At 37.1% G+C, this 22,752-nt stretch overlaps 1 protein-coding gene across 1 annotated transcript; it reads left to right on the top strand.

Annotated features, from left to right (window-relative positions):
* Positions 1 to 432: 432 nt before the first annotated feature.
* Positions 433 to 16,033, top strand: LOC121414464 (coiled-coil domain-containing protein 174-like). The gene is made up of 10 exons (XM_041607646.1): positions 433 to 544; positions 3,952 to 4,062; positions 4,832 to 4,932; positions 5,749 to 5,810; positions 7,045 to 7,195; positions 7,974 to 8,075; positions 9,867 to 10,027; positions 11,758 to 11,852; positions 13,824 to 14,055; positions 14,531 to 16,033. The coding sequence occupies exons 1-10, from the start codon at positions 506 to 508 to the stop codon at positions 15,103 to 15,105; spliced, it is 1,629 nt and encodes a 542-aa protein (XP_041463580.1). The 5' UTR covers positions 433 to 505; the 3' UTR covers positions 15,106 to 16,033.
* The last annotated feature ends 6,719 nt before the right edge of the window (positions 16,034 to 22,752 follow it).

Below are 22,752 nucleotides of genomic sequence, written 5' to 3'. Positions count from 1 at the left end.
GGTGGGATGGGGATCAGGGGGTGCAGGAAAGATGAGGAATTTCACTTCCTTTTCCTTTTTCTTTCCAGAGCGCAGGTAAGACAATACATTATCAAACTTCGAGAAAAGGAAAACTTCTCGTAGATTTTTTTTACGTTTAAATGTGAAGAAAAAAAATATCACATTAGTCTAATTAATTTTGAGCGTCGAAATCAACTAGCTAATATTTTGTCACTACAATTTTCTCTATTTCCTTCCCCATTTCCATTCTATTCTCCCCCTTTTTGTGTTTTGGCGAGCGATCACTACCAATAATTAGTTCAAAATCTAGTCCATATCAATAATCGAGACTTCAAACTTACGCATATTAGTGCAGTGTACATGTATTTCCTTTTCTTTATTATATGAATTATTTTCGATTTGTGTTATTTGAGCCACCGTTTATTTCTTTTCTCGGCGAGCTCGAACCGCAACAAACAAGATAAATCACGGAGCGTTTTCATGAATTTAATGTGATAGTTCTGCTATGAATAAATCATCGAAAATCAACGTTAATGCCTCTTCAGTGAGTTTGCTGGATCGACTTTGTTTTCTTAATTATTTTAGAGGCCAAAGTTGGGGATAACAGCTGACAGAGAACTTCGCAATTAAGATGTATAAATACAACTATAATTACATTACAGTCCCACCTATGAATTTTGGTGTAGCCTGTAACCTATATTCTATAATGAATTAAGAGATTGGGCGAGTCTAAAGGTAAATGCTAGTTTTGGTAATGATATCAAAATGAGTTCGTACAGAATCCAATGAAATGACCACCAAAGTGTCTGTTTGTATAAATAAAACGCATGTGCCAAAGAATTCTGGAAGAAATTGTGTAATTGCTGAGAAATCAGCAAATAAGCACAGGAATCGGGTAGGGCGTCGGGCCCGACGCCCTAAGCAATAATTATATATTGTCCCACGTGCGCTTATCTGTGTTGGGGATCTTCGGTGTGAACATTTTTCAGCGTAGATTTCAAGATTTCACAAAGTTCAGTTAATGTAACCGTACCAGATCTACATCCTCGATGATATACTGACAATTAAGCCTTGTTTTACAGACTTTCTCATGAAATCAGTGTTTACTGCAACTACTGGAATTTCTCTTTAAGTGCACATGGCGATCACACACACGTATACCGGGCGGTATGTATACCCAGTTGTGTGTCCGGACGATTAATTTAAGAAAGTCATTTGGAAAAATTTATAAGCGAAGTATAATCATTTTTTATTACAAAATGTAAGGAAATATTAAAGTGAACAAAATAGATGATTATTGAACATTTTTGGTTTAGCTTTAGGCCTAATCCAAGACCAAACAAAGTCAAGAGAAAAGACTGTTTCAAAAACAAAGACAAGTGTCCGGACACCCGACCCCCCATCCTACTTGCCCTGCACTACGAATGTGGATTTTATAGTTGTCGTTAACATGGCTAATGGGAATGTTAGCAGAAACTCGTCATTCCGCTACTCATCAGGGGTTTTTCTGGTGAAAAGCGTTCCATTTTCAATTCTTAAAATATTCTTTTAATATAAAAAGCACATGAAAGAGAGCAAAGTCGCCTACTTCGGTCTGTAGTGTAATGTAAAGTGGCTTGGCATGTCTTTTCCACAGAAATAAAAGGAAGGTCGATGGTGCATGGTGGTGCACAACCTTAATTGATCTTGTCGGTATTTTTAAATGTAGATTCTTGATTCATTGTATACGCAATTCCCACGATTGCTTGATAAAATATAGAACCAATTAATGCAATAACTTAAAAAACATACTTTTTATATTATTTTTGCTGACAATAATTTTTGGAAAAATGGTCAAAGCAATGAAATTAAACACAAAAAAATTAGAAAATTCTACGTACCTTTAACGAAGCCTGCAATGCTACCGTTCATTTATCAATAAACGTTCCACCAAAGTTTTTACAGTAAAAAGATTGGACACTTTGCTGACTTTGCGTAACTCTGTGCATCAATTTACATGTAAAATAGTTTTTTGCCTAGTCTTTTCCTTGTCTTTGAGATAAATTACGTGCCCTCTTTAGCTAATTAGATGAAAAATTTGGGAAATAGAAGCAAGCTCTGTAACGAGAAGAAAAATCAAAGCTTAAATGACACTATTTGAGGGATATTCATCATATTAGGGGGAATTTACTTCACATCGTTCGGTAGGATTCATCGAAGGACATGATTTTATGAATTCGCGGGAGTTTGTTTCAAGTTTGCATGAGCCGTGCCTTCAATTTTCCTGTACACGGCGGCAGTAATGCACCCATGGATGCATGGCGACATGCTTGGCTTAAAAACATGGCACGTAGCCGTACCACTAGTTCACTGCTGCCACCCGGCCTGTACATTTCGATATGTGCATCATCGCACATTTTAAAAATTCTTTAAAATGTCACTTTTTGTAACCAAAAATACTCAGTTCCATATACTATGATATTTTTTGTTGGTTCACCTCAGCACTCAGCAACTACAGTTGGTCTGAATTGTCACCAAACGATCTATCTTTTTAATCTCGATATTTAAAGGATTCTATTTAGATCTACTTCAGAGAAAAGTTGCACCGTAATAAAAACTGACAATATCAAGAAAGAATTGAAGCAGTTTTCAAACATCGACAAGAAGAAGAGAAAATGAGCCGAACATTGCCACCCATTTTTCACCGCACAGGGATTCCTAACCGAGGACAAGATTTGGACATTGGATGAGTGCGCTTACTTGTACCTCTGGTCTTCTGTCTGTAAAAAAAAACAACTAGACTCTCTACATTTAGATTCTATATAGGCCTAGAGCCTAAACCTGCCTAAAATCTTGTATTTTCATTTTCATAGCCGTAGGATGAAATTAATGGGAATGCTTCTGTCACATTTCCCCTACGGTGGCTAGTCAAAAACGGCTGTTTTAACATTTTTTTTGTACCAACCACATATAGATTTAAATAAAAATGAATGAAACAGCGGTTTTCGACTCGCCGTAGGGGGAATGTGACAGCAGCATTTATTAGAGGGAGAAATTAGAATGAAATATGCCTCAGTATGAAAAGTATGCGTGCCCTTGCTTTGCAGACATGGCTCCTTGAGTTTATTTAAAAAGGGTGAATTTTTTCCCCCAAATTATTAGAAAAGCCCCCTCCCCCAAAAAAGAAAGTTAGTGGTGTTTTCTCTCCCCAAAAGGTATTTCAAAGGGTCAGCCATTTAAAAATTTTGGGGTTAATTACACTTGTGCACCCGCACCTTCTGCCACCTCCTCTGGATCAGGGCTAGTCTAGATTGGACCTTGGTGTTTGGAAGTTCCCTTTCCCAAAGCTAACATATACCGTGTTTACACGCTGCATTGGCTTTTTTGTTGTGTGTAAACGCGATTAACTTGCATTGGCTCTCGTTGCACAGAATCAGCAATTTTGCACCACCAATGTTGTAGGTTCAGAACCGCGAGCCGATACAGAATCAGCTTTTTTTCTACGTGTAAACAGATAGCCAATTCCGCATCGGCAATTGGCACGCATTTCATTTACTTTATCATTATGACATACTTTGTAAGCGCACGGATCCAGCGTTGTTTTTATTTTGACGTATATTGTTGGTGCGGGGATCATTTCGGGTTTTTGCCACGCGAGCCGATTCTGCTCCGGCAGCTGTGACAGCGTGTAAACGCGGTGCAAGGTAAACCAAAAACGGATTCTGTAACGGCTATTGGTTCTGAACCAAAAGTCAATGCACGTGTAAACCTGGAATAAGAGGGCAAATGTCTCCCAATCTCTTATCAGCGCCAATCCACTCATATTCCCTCCTAGAGTAGATAAGTGCCTACATTGTGTACAGAGGCTGGAAACTAATGAATAGAAATAAGTTTAGTGTCTTAAGTCAAGATATCGCTTGTATGTTTGTGACATCAATTATCATCTCTAAGATTGTTTGCTTTGATTTATAGTTGGTTGGCTTGAAGGCCGAGCTTTTTAAGAAGCAGGAGCAACTAAAGAGAGACCGTCTTCAACCTGGAAGCAGCGCTTCATCCAGTAAAAACAGACATGGAGAATCTAAGGTAAATAAAGAGCTCTTTTCCGGTTTAAAATTTAAACTGACTTTCAGACCAGCTTATTTAATAAAAATAATGCAGGAATGAAGGTCAGTTGTATTTTACCAGAACACAAACGTATGAAGTGTTTGAGGGTTTTTGTTTTTCTGATAATTCCTGTTATTCTATTGTGATTTAATGATTACTGTGTTGTGTTCTGGTTTGACTCATAAAGTATAAAAGCTGAAAGTTTGGACAGTTGGACATTGTTAATCAAATCTAGGATCATATTCATAATCATGAATATCATTATCTTTATCACTCATTGTTATAATCATTGTAACCTTCATCTTCCTCATCTACTCTATTATCTTCTCCATCATCATCATATCTTAATTATCACCATCATCATCATCTTCATCATCATCATCATGATCATCATGATCATGATCATCACCATCACCATCACCATTGTCATCATCGTCATCATCATCATCATCACCACTATTATCATTATCACCATCACAACTGTTATCATTATTGTCATCACCATCATCATCACCATTATCATCATCACCATTAATTATCATCACCATCATCATCATCTTCATCATCATCTCCATCATCATCACCATCATCATCACCATCATCATCATCACCATTAATTATCATCACCATCATCTTCATCATCATCTTCATCATCATCTTCATCATCATCACCATCATCATCACCATTATCATCACCATCATCAGCAGCAGCAGAATCATATTTTATTTGTTTGCTTATTCATCTTAGAAGCCATCCATCTGGAACAAGAAGAATGCTGGAGTGAAACAAAGAGCGGAGAAGGACCTAGAGCAGCTGGCGAATGAAAGAGATGAACTTGACAATGCAAGGTAAGTTATTGGATAAATAAATGATACACATAGGCGTAGCTAAGAGCAGAAATCCTATTATTTAGGGGTTTAGATGTCAATGCTCAGCACATAGGGGATCATTCTTGCTATCACAACATGTAATTCCTATATCAGTGACTTTTTTTACTATATCATTTGTGTACAGGTCAAATAAATCATTATCAACGCTTGCATATTTTTATTGATACTTTTGAAGGGGGATCAGTCCAACTATCACAACTTCCAATTTTCACTATATCTAGTCACAAACCTCTTTTTATTTCACTTGTCAGTCATCGACAGGCATGTTTCTACCATTTTTTTTGGGGGGGAGGGGGTGGTGTCATTTTTACAATCAGAACTTCTACTTGAAAGAGATATTCCTACTGTTTATTTAAACGCTTGTGTGAATAAAATAGTTATCAAAGCTTGCAATGCAAGTTTCTAGTTTTCTACCCTAATTTTTGTAATGTTTTGGGCATTTATGCCATTTAGTTTTAGCATGTGGTGATTTGATTGTGTGTAATTGTTTGCACATTTTTTGTCCATAATTCTTGTGATCTTGACAAACCTTCTACTATGAATATCATTTACAAACATACTGTAGGAAGTGTTGAAGTGATATTTATTTTAATTAAAGATTAAATAGATTCATGTAAAATTGGAACCGTAAATAAAGCCAAAAAAAGTGTTAATTCTTAAAAACTTTACACAGACACAGATAAGACTGTTATATCTGTTTAAATAAATGAATGAAATTGAATTAAAAAGAAATACTTAGAAAGAATGGTGAAATTGATTGTGTTTCTCTTGCAGGAATAAGTTGGAAGCCAAGGCCAAGTTTTATGAGAAGATGACAAAAGATGGGTTCATCCCAGGTAGGTTATCTTTTATTTTCTCATAGTGGTGCCGTGGGCAAGTGGTCTAAGGCGCCTTGCTATATATGGAAAGTCTGGGGTTCGATCCCCGGTCGCGGCACCTATGCCCGTGAGCGAGGCATTTAATCTACAATGCTCTTTTATCCTGCTTTCAAAGAGATGGAAATGCTATATGCATTATTGGTAACTAGGTGTGAACTTGTTTAAAAAAGAAAAAAAATATCCCTGAGGTTCCTGGCGGCCTTTGGACGGGCCCGAGGGCCACGGAGAGATCCGGCGTCTGTAATGTCCGGCTCCCGTGGAGGTGTCGGAAGGTCTGAAGTATAATCAGAGAAGTTCTCACCTTTGCCAGTCTTAGAATCCTCTTTCCCCAGTCTTCTTTGACTCTTTCATTGTCATCTCCTTGCCATGTTTGGTCATGATGAGTGCAGGGGGTAAGAGAATATGATATCCAAGTTGGAGGAAAGTATGGAGAGACTAGATGCCATGTATTATTTTGATGGCCATAGTCTCAAATAAGATGAAGCCAACCATTATAATAATTATTATCTATTTCGAAAAAAGGTAAAGTGATTTCGCAATTCATGTCACTTCTCACAATCAGTTACTTTGACTTCACTTCATAAGATCAAATTTGATCATAGATATTCTACTAACATGAAGCTCTTTAAGATGTCATTGCACTCTATGTGCATTACATTGCATGGATTTTATCCAAGCAAGGAATAGATAACTGCATGTTGTATACTAGTACCTTGTGCATTTGCGCATGCACATTAGACTGTTCAATACGATGCTTTATATCGAACAGAAAGTTTTGTACAGGAGCCTATGGGATCTTCATCAGATTTAGGTGCTACAGTGTACATGTAGGATCAATGCGCTCTGTTACTACACAGGCAAATTATGCAGATTAAAATAGTTTTAGATGTGTCATTTAAACACCCTAATGATAACTATTACTTTCTTATTCTGTGAAATGCCCATATGCATATTGACCAGTTTTAGGGCAATTCCATAAAATATATAAGTCCGACCCCATATATGTGGGACCTTCTGTCTCTGATTTCTTGTTCTTTTGACAGTGTGTAATGTTGTCAAAGCACCATGACTTGGTCAGTATATGAAGTGAAGTAAAACTTGATAAAAATGGGGGTCGGACATACAAAAAGGTTGATAGTTTTATGGAGTAGCCCCCTTGATGATCTTGTGTCTTATGTTATCTCCCAATCAGAGAATGATTCCGATGAAAGATTTTTGGTTGACTTTGAGAGGAAGGCTTTGGATCAAAGAGAAGAATTCAAGCGGAGAGTTGAAGAACTTGAGAGGGAAGAGGAGACAAATGAGAAGGAAATTCCACCACCAGCTAATCCAGATGAGGAATGGTGAGAAACAATCTCTTGAAGTTTAGTTATTGGGTCTATATCATAAAACATGTAACCATAACAAATAAGAGTAGAGAAAATGATATCAGGCATTAAAGATTGCTGGGCAAACCTTCACTTGAGGATATTGGTCTGAATGTGGAGACTCTAAAAGTCCCTGCCTTTGACTTGTGCATCAAAACAGCAAGTTTTATTTGTGCTAGTCTTACATGTATGTAAAGTGTGGTCCAGTGGTTAGAGCATGGGACTCATATTCGCAAGGTTGTGAGTTTGAATCCCCACTCTGCCATTGTCTCCACTTTTCATAAAAAGACAGAGAGTAAATATCTGTCTATAATGTCAGCCGCAATGACTGATTAACCTAGATGTAAAATGTTTCCTAGGTAATTGGTTATATTCAATTTCAATGTCAATTTCAAGTTATTTCATTTTCAACAGAACAAAGTAAAGGGGTCAAAATAATTGCAATGAACTTATACAGACAATATAATTGAGGCATATACAATACCAGCTTGGCATTTACCAGGAAAGCGCTGTCCTGCCGAGCCCCTACGGGAGTTACCATAAACAGAAACAGAAAAGGAGCACTTGTTGATCAAATCTGTAATCAGGTGCTGTGTTGCGCTCCGCAGATTAGGTTAGGCATGCAAAATGGTCGATTATCTCATGGAATCGCCTCAAAGTGAATTTCATGGTAAGAATTTAGCTCTCTTAGGTTGATGTATTTTCCGTGATCCAACTCCTCAAATTCCTCACTTCTCTCTGTAATTTTTCTCAGGGTGGACTACACAGACACACTGGGACGCTCAAGACGCTGCATGAGAAAGGACCTTCCCAATCTTGTTTCTATGGATAAGAGGCTCAATCCTGAAGTCTACAAGTAAGTTTGGGACAATCAATTTTATGATTGATTGCAAATATATATGCACATGATTTGCCATAGACTTAACAGGAATTCTTAAATTTACAGTTAATCATACTTGTTTAATGTTACCGGGCCAAGATTCTGTCGCCTATCCACAAAGAATTATGTCACTCTCATTGATCTACTACCCTTTCGCTTTTTAAAACCGAAGCAGCTCTTGGGTATCCGGTGCTCTGAAAATAAGGAATAAATTTGATATGCTATCTCTGAAATATTTCCAAAGCTCTCTTTTGATTGTGTGTATGTGTGTGTAATTGAGATTTGTCAGTCTTGTATCAATCAGATGTAATTATTATGTCTGGGACCGACCATAAAGTGATCATTTCACTTTCTTCTGATTTAAAAAATTCTCATTTTGGTTCTTGAAAATGAGCTAAACATTAGGCTTATAGTGTAAAAATACCATCCCAAAAGTCTCAAAGTATTACATCTACAGGATCAAGTTTAAAACCTTGTAGATGTAAACCAAAGTTTGAAAATAATTGGGAGTTGGTTTCAATGACTATGTGTATAGAGCAAATCTGTGCAACACAACACATTAACTCTAGAACACAGCATGACCTACATACAGTGTGTACAACGTATACACTGAATGTACAGTGCAGCTAATAATAGCTTGTGTATAGGAGATACACACAGCAGAAGGCAGTCAACATAGCCAACGGATGTTTTGAATTGGAGAAAACTGGTCCTAACCTGGAACCCATCTACTAGACGGTTCTCAAAATCAAGCTAATAAATTGCTACTTGTATCTAAATCAGAGTTTTTTATCCTAAATTGTGGTCTGTTCCAGGGTTTTAGAGGACAAGTACAGGCACTCATACACATGTTTCGTCTCAGTTTGAGAATTTTTTATATCAGCTGCTCACAAAGTTAAACGATCCCTTTAAATGTCACCATATAAGAGATTGATTACCTTCCAGCTACACTGTAGGACACTTGAGGCATTTGTTTGCCAATCTTCCTAGTTTGCCTAGTTGTTTGTCGAAACATTTTCTTTGTCAGTTGGTATATTATTGCTGTGAGGCCAGGTAGCTTTTGCTGAAAAACAAGGGAAAGTCCCAAATGCTTGCTTCTGATTGGTTAGAAATTCAGTTACGATTGATTTTAAGTGTTGTGTTTGATTGCAACAGGGCCAAGGTGTTATATTGCATTGAGAGCCAGTCAAGAAATTTTTACACAGGTGGAAAGTTCCACCTGTGTTGACATCTGTAGTGGCAACACCGAACCTAGCCATATGTCACCAGCCACCCCCAAACCATCAATAAGTTGCCAAAAATGGGTTTTGAGATTTTTTTATTTTGCTGTAAAAAACACATCCCTAAGCTTTAAAAATGGTTCAACTTGTTAAAATTGATCAACAATAACTGTCAAAAGTACTTGATTGAGTGTAGAAGATATTCAGCAAGAGCTCAAAAAAATAAGGAGAAAGCAAAGTCCGGGGGATACTCAATCATGAGGTGTACATGTTCACACTGCAATCTCTATGGAACTTTCAAGCGGTCCGCAAAAAAAAAGGTGTCAAAGAAATTCTTGTATCTTGTTTTGTATTCCATGTTACTACTACAAATTTTGACAGAATTAAAAAGAAAATTCTCTCTTTCTGTGAAGCTAATTTTCACATTTTTGAAGAACAAAGTACTATTTTGGCTATTTGCAGGGATTCCCTGGCTACTTATTTTTGGTTTGGGGGTGGCAGTTCACATTGACTATGAACAAATTGTTTTCTGTAATCACCTCAATAGAGAACAAGAGAAGGAAGCTGAGAAGAAGAAAGAAGATTTGCCAGATCTGATGTCAAATGACATGTATCGGGAGATGCTTCGGAAGAAGTGGGAGGAGGAGGAGGAGCAAGCAGCGAAAGGGCCGCTTGGCTCCACCCATTATCAGAATCTGAAATATGATGGTGAGTTGTGATTTTGATACATATTAATAATTGAATGTTAATGTAGAATGGTGATTTTGTCAGTGTCCTATTTTGCTTATTTCCTGTGACTTGTGTTTTCTTCAGGTGTTTTACATTTCTGTTCTGTCTAGACTTGAGTTCATTTGCATTTCTTTTCAATACTGACCTTGCAGTCTGAACATAGGTTATTTGAGTTTAATGATATTCAGTTGTCATTCATTCATTCATTCATTCATTCATTCATTCATTCTACTCTGAATGCCTTTCCTTTGATTCTCTTTTGTCATCTTCATTCCTTTTCTATTCTCTCTTCAGGTGTTCCACTCATTCCATCCCTCACCTGACTCCTTAGTTTCTACTTCCATTGTTACATAATCACCAGACATCTTTGTCATCTCATTCCTTATTGGTTTATCTTATGAATTGGGTTCTTACATTTTAGTTTGCTCCTTCAATTTATTTTATTTTGATTGGTTGACTATACTTGATTTAAATATTTATGTAAAGTATACAATGAATTGAGTTTAGCTGGGGCAAAGTAGCCCAGAGATTAAACAGTGCACTACCAGACTTCTTCGGGTTCTGTTCAATTCATTTTGCGTCTCTACCTCAGTTTCACTTTATCCCCTTCAGTTTGATGATTGAGTTGCTGATTTAGAACTTACATTATTTCCTTCTACTAAATTTATAATTTTTACGACCTTACATTAATAATAATAGCTGGATTTGTATAGTGCTCTTTTCCTGAGGATGCAAACACTGCTACTATCACCCTGGTTTTATATTGAGCAACTAGTTTTTATTCTCCTTATAATGTAGAATAACTTCCAGCAATTTGATATTCTTGTGTTTATTGTTATTGAGGTGAGTATATTATTTGACTAAGTGTTGTTATTTTGATGATTATTATTAATATCTACTTGTTGTGTATTGCTTATTGATTGCTGTTCACCAATTAATAAGCCACCATTAATTATTGATCATTAATCATGAATTTATCATTTCTAAGTTGTAATTGTAAATTATTCCTTTTTTCAGGAATTAATGATTTATAATTGAAATAATTTTTCATGGCACATTCCATGTTTGGAGGCATATTCTAAACAACCAATGAACCGTACCCACTTCAGGGCCCCCCGTCTTACAAAGAGTTGCGATTGATCCAACTAATCGTAATTTTATGGAAATCTATCAGTGTCATGATATTTTTGACAGGTAATGTGCCAAATGTCCTTTGTAAACAAAGGAGAACACACCGAACTGTCAAGAAATCAATGAATTTATGGATACACATTCATATCTAAAAACAATTTTGAGCAAACATGCATTTTATTGTTGACTTCGCTGGCTTTCCATCGTTGCGATTGTAACTCTTGCAGGGGTGTGAGACTTCAGATTTTTATCTGATTTCAGATTTTTTGTTTGTTTTAGTTTTCAGCTTAATTTCAGTTTTTTTTGGGTTTTCCTCTGTACAAAAAGAATGGGAGCTCGTTCTATTTCAGACTTTTTCACCACTCCTCAGCTTTTTTTCAGATCTTTTTTATGTGTGACCACTCGCACCCCTGGGGCCCGTTGCATAAAGAGTTGCAATCAAACGCAACTCTAAAAATCATGCGCAACTTCATTTTCAACCAATCAACAGCACGCATTTTGGACTTGCGATTGATGCGGCCCTGATGTGTCTCTTCTCTTCTGAATTTTTCTCTCTGTCTTTATTTTCCTCCTTGTAGAGGTCCGTGATATGGGCGTAGGGTACTTTGACTTCTCCAAGGATCAGACAGAGAGAAATGAGCAAATGGATACTTTACAACTCCTCCGAGATGAGGTAAGTTAAAAAAGATAATTAGAACAATATTGTGGAAAGCACTCTACCTCTCTGATATGTTGATAAATGCTATGTGATTGGGTATAGTAGTGCTAAATACTAAAGTGTGATATATGATATTCTGTTACATATGTGTATTTTCATGTATCTGCCCTAAATTTGTTTCTCAGATTATATTATTAAATGGCAGTATGAGACATGTCTATATGACGTAATCCTTCAATGTTGTATCATTTGTGGTTAATTTGAACCCTATCTAAGCCAGGGGGGCCTCGGAGACCCCCTCAATGGTTCACGCAATATTTTCGCCACTCAAAATTTTTTGACCGTGCTGCTCGCTGACTTTGTACTTTCAAGTCTTGCGCAACTTTTGAGACCAGTTTTGCGTCACCCGGGTACGCGGTACCGAAATTATGTAACACTATGTAAGTGCATGTCAGATAAAAAATTGCTCAAAAACGTGATTTCGTGTACAAAGTCGATGCAAATTGTGTTTTCAACCAAAAATCATAAATGTATGATTGTTCTTAGTTTTGCTGGTTTAAATGTATTTATTTTATGCTGTTTATGATCTCAGAAATTTCATTGAAAAAACAATGAAAAACAAAAGGTCCAAAAACAGAGAAATACATAAGAAATTGCAAAACGCAATAAAATACATAAGAAATTCATCTGATATCGGAATTTTTTCATGTACACTTGTTAGGAATACCAAAAAGAGTTTTTTTCCCAAACATTGGACCATTTGGAGCTCTATTTAGGGAGTTAGAGGGAGAAGTATGATTTGCATACTAATTACGCATAAATTAGCATAATCGCTTAATAGCAATCTGCATGAAATAAATTACTATACAGTTTTGTAGATTATGTCCAAGACAACCTGCATGCCAATTTTTCGGCGTGATCACGTGGTCGACGACCGAGATCTTAAGGGGGGCCTGGGAGGCCCTCCCCTGGCCATATGAACTCCAAAAATACCTCGGCCTAGATGGGGTTAGGACCAATTCCTCAGGCATTAAGCTAAAAATTCCGATCTCCAGTTAAGTCTGCGCAAGTAAACTTTCTCTTTTAGAAGGAATAATGACCTAATAAATGGAAGCAAAATTTCAGACCAAATTATCTCTAATCTATTAAAAGCTCCATAAGACACCATGGTATATGGAAATCTACTAGTTTCAATCAAAAGATTATTTTCTATTTACAAATGTTAAATCCATACATGTTAACAATATTTGAAGTAAAAATTTTGTATCAATGTTTCAGTCTATCATGAAGTCATTCTTCGTTTGATTTTATCATTACAATCATCTTCATCTTGACTATCATCGTCTCTGTAGCTTCCATCTTCATTATTATTTACGTTGTGAACTTGAATTTACATCCGGGGGGGGGGGGGGGGGGGCACTTCCATTCATGAGTGGATATCATGCGCGACCATGGGGTCTCGAAAAGCACCCTAAACACGTAATTTCCATATTCTGAAAATGCACCCCTTAACAAGTATTGGCGTGTGAAACCCTACCCTTAACAAATATTGGAAACAAAACGATACTCTTGGCAAATATTCCCTGAAATGAATCCCTAAACAAGTACAGGAATGTTTTATTGTTACGGGTCCTTCGGTCGTCGGCCTTACCTCATTTGGTTTAGTACGATCCCACGTCCTTCTACACCTCGCGCAAATCGGACTCTAAACACGAAGTGTTGGGGCAAAAAGGACATCCTTTATAACACATTTTAATTTTGTTTTATCATCCCCGCAAATTCGACCCTAAACACGTAATCTTCCTAGCGAAATAGATACCCTTTTTTCATTATTTTTGTGTTTTTGACACCCTATCACGTTACGTACGTAACGTGACCTATCGTGAAAAAGACATCCTTTTTACGTGTTTTTTTGGTCGCGCATGGTATCCACTCTTCAATGTAAGTGGCCCCCCCTGGATTTACATTAAATGATTTCTCTTTTAGACCATGGGTCAGAGGGAGAGGAGAGAAAAGTTGAAGCTGAAGAGGAAAGCTGCCATGATAGCCAGACTGGAGAAGATCAAGGAAAGAAAACGACAGAAGGGAGAAGTGATCGAAGATGAAGAGGAGAAAGAAGAGGAGAAGGAGGAGAAGGAAGATAAGAGATTGACAGAAGGTGTAGAGAAGGACACAAAGCCCAAGGAGAGCAAAGTCAGAGAGTGGGATATTGGAAAAGGTAAACTTGGTTCCACAGAATTGTCACAAATTAAAAAACAACCTATATAGCAAAAGTTGTGATCATAGTCAAGGGGTGTTGGATGTTAAAAAAGTTGTGGGATATAAAAGAAGCATCTCATGAAAGGACTCCTCATTTTTTTTCATCCGACAAGTCCCATTTTATCTAATAGTTGGCATGGTAACAGTACCTATCAGCAAATCAAAATCAAGTAAAGTTATCAAGTCTTCATTACACTTGTTTTAATACCTCAAATGAAATATTGAGTTCCACTGTATAATTTGGTCATATAAATAGTGACTTGGCAAAAGGATGAAAATTTAGAGTAAAATCTTCATGAAAAGCTGTCCACATTGTGTCAAAATACCAAAGAATTAATTTTTATGAAGACTCAGTTCCATATATGTACATGTATGTTAGAAATGTTAGGAAATGTTAGGAATTACCAATTGTGTTTTTATTTTCATATTTATAGAGCCAGTATCAGCCTGGGAACAGAGGCTAACCAACATGAGGGATGAGAGACCAGCGGAGTTTGCCCCTCCGTCCATCTACAATACAGCTAGCCATAGGAGAGGTCAAAATCAACCACCTCTATACCCCCCGCCAAAGGACTACAACTCTACCTTCCCAAATATAACCACAGAAAGGACTGTCAAGAAGCCTTTTACCCCAAGATCGTCAGACATTTCCCCGCCAGATGTTGGTTATCAGGATTCCTCTCTTGATGCGGGTCAACGGAGCAAAATGAGCTTGCCACCTCCAAGGGACTATTCATCGGTGTATGGGAGGGTCAAAGAAACGACTGGGCAGAAGTCTAGCACTGCTACATGGTCACAGTGGAATGCACCCAGTGGGTCATTGGAGTTGAATCGACCATTTGCTACAGGAGGGGGGTTTGGATGTACCAGCAGTGGAGGGACATCAGAACGGACTACAACAGCGAATACGCCTACAGCTACAGTTGAGTCCGTTGATACAAGGGTTGAGGATAGCGAGGGAGCCATAGCTTCGGCTTTGTCATTTTTCAGGAAAAATGCAGGAAAGTGAATGATTTTCCTCGCTGCTGGATTACAGTGAGAAAATGAAAAAAAAATTGTATTTGAAAATTATTATTTTTGTTATGCCAATATTTCTCAATACCTCTAAACTGCTCCAATACTTTGATGTAATTTCTAAGTCTCATCAGGATCCATCGATCCATCTATTTCAGATTTATGGTGCATCAGGTATTGTTGTTCTTTTTAAACATTTTTTTTCCATTATCGGTTTTTGTTAATCGTATAGACAACCAAATTGTAAGAATGAAAAATTTCTTAAACTTGTAGCAAATAATGTGCTGAATTAATATGCTCCCATTTATATAAACTGTTTATTCTTCTTGCTCTTGCCTATTTTACATCCATATTCCTCAAATATCTTTGAGTATTTTTAGGATCCATTCTCTCCTTGCTCTAGTCTTTATGTTCCTTTCTATTTCTTGTAAGGACGTTCCACAGTTCAAATCGCTCACTATCAAGATTTTTATGTGAAAATTTCAAACTAATTATTTCTAAAACTAAACAAAGTCATTGCCACTCCACTGATATCCATGAATGCTTCATTCATGAGGGCTTGGGCATTGGACGATCGCTCATTTCCAGTAATTTTGTGCGCAGAAACGTGTCTCTTATACCCATTATTATTCTGTCCTTGATCAAGCTATCTTGTAAATGACTCAAGGCACATGTTGCTGCTTTCCCGTTCAAATCAGTCACAAATTTGTCCATTGTTTCACACCCTTGCTGTACTTGTGTAAGAAAAATGTGTTGTTCATATGAAAATGATTGTCAAATTTTATATGAGCGTGTCTTTGTCTTCTCCATAGGTGAATGTGTTGTAAATTTGATTGCCTCTTGGCCAGCCACATGGGGTAACGCGTTGACTTGCACGGTTTTTGGTTTGTTACTTGGGCTGCTTGCAGATTTGTCCATCGCAAGTTGTTTCCAGTTCTTCCTATTTTTGGCTGGATGTTTAGCTGCGTGGAAAAAAAAGGGGTGAGAAGCAAGTTTGTTACTCCTAAGGACAACTACGCACCCCTTTAACAGGCAAATGATACCCCGTTTTATTTCACTAACCCTCCATATGGGAGTCTTGGTTCTACTATACTTGGCGCGTAGGAGACTACATCCTCAACCAAACCATTTGTAAAGGTTGTCTCCGTTAATGTACACAAGAAAAGTAGTGGACCTAAAATTGAACCTTGTGGAACTCCACATGAAATTAATTTGGTAGTAGAATTGGCACTTCCCATGGATACATACTGTTGCCTTCTGCTGAGGTAGTTCCTGAACTACTCCAAGGCTATCCCTCTGATGCCATAATAATTAAGTTTGTAGAGTAGTATATCATGATTTATTGTGTCGAAAGCCTTGGAGAAATCCAGGAAACCACATCAGTATGCTCGTATGTGTCATTTCCATTGAAAATTTTATTGATCTTTGTCAACAGGGCATATGTAGAATTGTGTTTTTCAAAGAAACCAAACTGCAATGGATAAAGTAACTCATGCATATTTATGAACATTGTTGTTCTAATCAAAACTCTTTTTCAAGAACTTTGAACAGACAAGTCAACTATGATATTGGATGATAATTACCCAGCACTGTGCTGTCACTTTTTTTTTAGAAACGGATTTCAGTATCTTTAGGTCATAACCTTATTTTCTGGTATTTTCATGATCGACTGAAGCTTGTCCCTTGTGAGTTCATGGACCCTTACAAGCGAATCCCTCAAAGAAGAACGGTATTCATCAACAAGCATATGCTACGCTGTCTGAGGCAAAGGATAGATTAGATCTGCAGATTGATTCACCTCCCGCCTAAGCATTAACGTATGTAGAGTAAAACCTGTACTCCTGTTCATTGTGGACCTAATTACTGATCAAGTGGGTGCAATGCAGGTGCGGGTGCTGTAGATAGCAGTAGAATTTATTATTCTTTTTTTAATTTATAGTGGTCAATGAGGAATATTTTGAAGTATGGGATGAATAAGATTGAATGATATTTAAGAGTTGATTTTAAGGAGTATAAAGTGGAACAAGAATTAATATTGTCTGGAAGATTTTTTTCACAATGTCTGGACCATGATGTCAAATAGATTTAGAGGTAAATAATACATCAGTATGGGTGACACACCTAAGTTTCAAAATTTTATTGATATGAAATCCCGAAACTGAAAGATCATCATCAACACAAAACAACAAAATAGTAACAATTAGGCAAAATCATTGGATTCAAATTTTTAACAGAAAAAAATATCCTGGATAAAGTGTTAAATGCGAGGAAAAAAGATGTATGTATACATATGATATTATATACCTTTACGCAGTGTTGTACAATATGAATACACAATGTTATATACATATATTTCTATACATACATATACGAATGCATAAATCTACACACACTCATACATCTATACAGATGTATAACCATCTATTTAAATATCTTTGGATATACATGTACCCATACATGAATATAAACACATACCATTATTGTATACTGACAATTAGTTGAAGTAACATTCTTCAGAAGTCTGAAAACTCCACAGAGAATATTTTTTTTTTCTTTTTCTTTCAAGCACCAATCCCCTGTTCTATCCTCAATCTCTCAATGTACATGTCACTTATTCCGACAACACAGATTTTGCCGATGTCTGCACACACATCTCTGCAGAATGATTGTCACTCGTATGTTCTTGCTTACAAAGCGGGACTACATTGTCAATTAGATGTGCAAAAACAAAAACTGACCAGTTCTTATGAGCCCATAGACAGTTGTTACAGCCCCCACAGGGAAGATCTGTTTATTATTATTATTATTATTATAAGATCTGTTGGAGTTAAACCTAGTGAATAATTCTCACAAGTGGATTTTGAATGATCTGGCCTATGCAAAAGTGCATCTGCATTGGCATGTCTCCTACCGGGTCTTTGCTCAATGACTAAATCATATTGACTAAGAACTTCCAACCATCGCGCAAGTTGGCCATGGGGTTCGCGAAAGTTTAATAGCCACCTCAAACTATCATGGTCGGTCCTAACTTTAAAACGCTTTCCCAAAAGAAAATGACGGTATTGCTGTGTGAATTTCACTACAGCTAACAACTCTTTGCGTGTTACCTGCGCTGTTCAGGAGATAAACTTTAGCTACCATAGGAAATTACTCGTTCAACACCATTTTGAACTTGTATTAATTCAGCTCTAATTGCACAGTGTCATTTATCGGTATCCAAAATAAAAGAATCATGGCAATTTGGCAGTGCTATAACTGGAGCAGAAATCAATGCTCCTTTAAATTGTTCAACGCTTTTTGGTGCTGCTCTTCCCAAATAAAAGTACGCTTCTTGCTTGTTAGCGCGTATAAAGGGTCTGCAATTTCTGCGCAGTTCTTAAGAAAAAGCCAATTGTACCTCCTGGGTACTCTTTGGTGTTGGCCAATCCAAAATCGCATTGATGTGTTGCGACCTCCAAATGCAATCCTTCCGCATCAACTTCGCGTCCTAAAAATTCAACGCGACATTGAAATAAACTAGAGAATTCGCTGGTTCAGAATCGGGTCTTTTGCTAGGAACGTGCCTAGATGTTTCAGGCTCATTCGGAGCTCCGACAACCCAAGATATGAAGTTTTCCAATGCGAAGGCAGAGATGAAATATTTGCCCATATGGGCAATGTTCGTTGGCACATTCAATTTGCACTTTATTTCTGGTGTGCCTTGCACATATGCAAGAGTGGGACCTGTTGGTTCTTTTGCAGCTTTCGCTACAGTACCAATCTTTTCGTTGTGGTGGTAGCATGCCATCACTTAAGCCAACTTCACTGAGATGAAAGAAGAGTCCATGGGGGCAGAATACATTGCTGCACATAATCATTTCTTCATTCTTTTCTGTGATGAAGAAGAATAAAAAATATATAACTATGCGAAATTGAAATAAACTACATTTCTTGGCCTTTAGCTTCAGGCTGTATGTCTGGTAACGTTTCAGAACCAGTTCAAGATTTTGCAAATGATGATGAAAAGAACGTCCTAAGACAATAACATCATCAAGAAAAGCTAAAGAGATATTCCAGTTTAAACAACTCTAAATTAGATCCATAACCCTAGAAAATGTGGCGGGGGCATTGTATAACCCAAAACCCATTCTGACAAAATGAAACCATATTTTGTAATGAAAGCAGTTTTTGCTCTATCTCTTTTGTCTATGTGCACCTGCCAATATGCGGCATTAGCATCTAACTTTGAAAACCATTTGTTTCCCCCAGGGTGTCAGTGCACTCTTCTATACTAGGTAAAGAATAAACATCCTTCTTAGTGACGTTTAAGTTTCTTGTTATCGATGCACCATCTAACCACACCATCTCGTTTTCTAACAAGTACGGGTGGTGCAGCCCACTCTGTAACAGAAGGTTCTATAACACCAGTATCAATCATTTCTTGCCAATGATCCTTCTCATCCACAAAATTAATAGGGGTACGTCTCATTTTGAGTTTTACTGGAGCAGAATTCCCTGTATCTATACGATGTTCAATTAAATCAAAACTACCTAAAGCAAATTCATGTTGTGCAAATACGTCACTATATTTACACAATAAACCCAACAGTTTCTCTTCCTGTTGACTATCTAAATGGGTCCCAGAATCTACCCATGGGGCTTCTAAATGGGGAGGTATAACAGGTCCTTCCTCTATTTTTTCATTACTTTTCTTTTGCTCTCCCAATTCTGAAACTAAACAGATTTGCTGTAGGGTTGACTGCATATATCAAGAAATCAGAATCCCCTGAATGTAAAGTACAGGGAAATAAAATGGGTGAACTAGAATCAGGCTCAAACAACACTGCACCCTCGAACTTGGTATCCCAGGAACATTTGATTCAAGCTGCAGACCACGGCGGCACCAAAGTTGTCCCATACAGTTGCACAGGATAGCGCCTGTGGTCGCGCTCGCGTCCAAAGGTCATCGGGATCCGTTCTCTAATTGATTTGATTTGATTTATTGATTTCCGTTTTACACTAAGTACATAATAATTATGATAAACATAACATAAAAAGGTCAAATACTACAATACATAATCATAGATTTGATTGATTGAGTGATTTTATTTCTCATGATAAAAACAATACAAAATATATACATTCAAAATATAAAACATTAATGATTGAATTACATAGTAATTAGGTACATGAATTTGAGATTATAAAAAACTTATAAGAGAAATATGGGAAAAACCAAAAAGCTACAGAGAGCTTGAAAGGGGCTATTCCCAGGAACACAATTAAAAAAAAAGTTTATCTCAGATGACATTTCTATTTAAAAGTAAAACGGGGGGTCTTGCCAAAAAAAGATAAGCTTGTACAAGAGGCAAGCCCCTAACTTAGTTACATGTACATTACAAAATTACAACAAAAATATTCGGTCGTAATAATATAAAGAAATTTTGTTAAAATAAAATATGAAAAATAAATACAAACAAAAAACCCTAACTGACGGATCGTGTGAAAAAATTCTGGATTATGATTCCATTTGTATCGTGTGCTGTGCCCCCTTCCAGAGAAAGTTTCTTCCCAAAAGCTATTGTCGTCCCATATCAGGTTGGAAAATGTAGAAGTCAACATGATGGGGGTCCTGCTGCTGCACCATGTCTCATCTGGTGCATATATAATAGTCCAGGATAGGCCCCATAGAAAATTGACCAAACCTTGTTTGGTTACACGAGTGGCATCATCCAGATTCGTAATCAGCACCCTCGACAAGAATCCATCAAAAAATATTGTATATGTAAGAAAACAAGGTTATGCCTCTTCTATCCTGGACTATAATGCTGTATCATGCTCAGGGACACTGGTATATAAGGTACAGTACAGTAGACTATTTTGTTAACCATGTCGATAAGCTTGGCAGACCCTGTCAAATGTCTCAAGGACATGGCAAAAGATACGTGGTTGGGCATTTGCTTTCAACCTCTCGATGAAGCAAATGTAATACCTTGCGAAATACAGTAGAATGTTTCCTTCTGGATTATGATTCCATTTGTGTCGTGAGTCGTGCCCCTTCTGGAGATGGTTTCTTCCCCAAAGTCATTGTTGTCCCTTACCAGGGTGGAAAATATAGAAGTCGACATGACCAAGGGCCTTGCTGCGGCACCATGTCTTATCTTGTGCAGAGACAGTGCTGTATCATTTTAAGCAGGTATTTTTGCATTTATTAATAAATCAAAATTACAAATTTATAACAATGATATAACATCAAACATACATAATGATCAAATTACAAAGGTGACAGTTGTATAGTAGTTAATTAGATATAGACATAATTCATGTAAACAATAAAGAGTTGCAACAAGTATGTTTAGGTTGTGGTGTGAATAAAATATGTTGGTATCATCTGCGAATAAAACATATATGTTAAGGTGATGTGTTCACAATGTCATTCATATATATTAAAAATAAAAAAGGGCCCAGGATTGAACCCTGTGGTATGCCACATATTACGGGGCATATTAGATGATTTGGATTTAAAATTTAAATTTTGCGTCTATTAGGTAAATAATCTTTAATCTAGATAGTACGATCCCTCTGATGGCTAAATAATCTTTAAACCAAGATAGTACGATCCCTTTGATTCCATATGTCTTTAGTTTACTCAGTAGTATATGATGGTCTATTGTATCGAACGCCTTTGATAAATCCATAAAAACCCAATAGTGTGCTCCTTTTTTGAAAGTGATCAGTTATTTTGTCATATACAGTAATTGTAAAATTGCATAATCTGTTGAATGTTTTTTTCTGAAACCATATTGATTGGGGATGAATAATTTGTTAGTGTCCAAAAATGAGTATAATGAGTACTTAATTTCCTTCATCGATGTACGTTTTCCAATCTCTTGCACTGATTTCCATGTATTGTAGAATAACATTCGTTCCATGAACGAATATTTTCGTTGATAGATGCTTTTCTTTGTGGAGTCGATGTTAGATAACTTTCCGCGACGATATTTCATTGCAGGCAGTAGGTCTGTTCTGACAGAAATCCTGCTTTGCGGTCTGCTCGATGCGCCTTGCCTATCCGCTGGGTCATCAATATCGGTTTCTTATGTCCTTGGAAGGCGTCAAGTAGGAGTTCGCGTTTCGGAATTTCTTGGTCGGCATCCGTGGTTCTTGATTTCTGGGGGAGTCGATGGGCGTTCACAATAGAAATCTTTGCTGCCACTTCAGGTGATATGCTGAGCTCAATAAAGACATTTCTCATTTTGTCATTCATTCTCATCTTTGTTATGACTAATTCCGTAGAACAAAAGATTAGGCTTTGCGCTGGTATATTTTTATCATGAGAATTTTTTTTTTCATGGCTGCTATGTCAGCTTTACGTTCATTACGAAACTTTGGGATTTTGTTTTGCTCAATGTTCAACGCATGGTCACTTGTGTCTTTTTAACAATGTTTCAATATCAGAGATCTTGATGTGCATGGCATCTATTTTCTTGCAGAGGAGGTCCAGTAATTTTGCTATGTCCATTTTGAGTTCACTAAGGGAGGACAGGTCGGGCATGGAACCTGAAGCGTGTGGCTGCTTTGGTTTAGCTCGAGTCTCGTACGGCATGTTGGAGTAGGCGGAGTACAAATCAGTTGCAGAATACAATCAAATATCACAATATTT

This window comes from Lytechinus variegatus, chromosome 4 (assembly GCF_018143015.1).
Source record: "Lytechinus variegatus isolate NC3 chromosome 4, Lvar_3.0, whole genome shotgun sequence".
Lineage (NCBI taxonomy): Eukaryota > Metazoa > Echinodermata > Echinoidea > Temnopleuroida > Toxopneustidae > Lytechinus > Lytechinus variegatus.
This window is presented reverse-complemented; position numbering and strand designations above follow the sequence as displayed.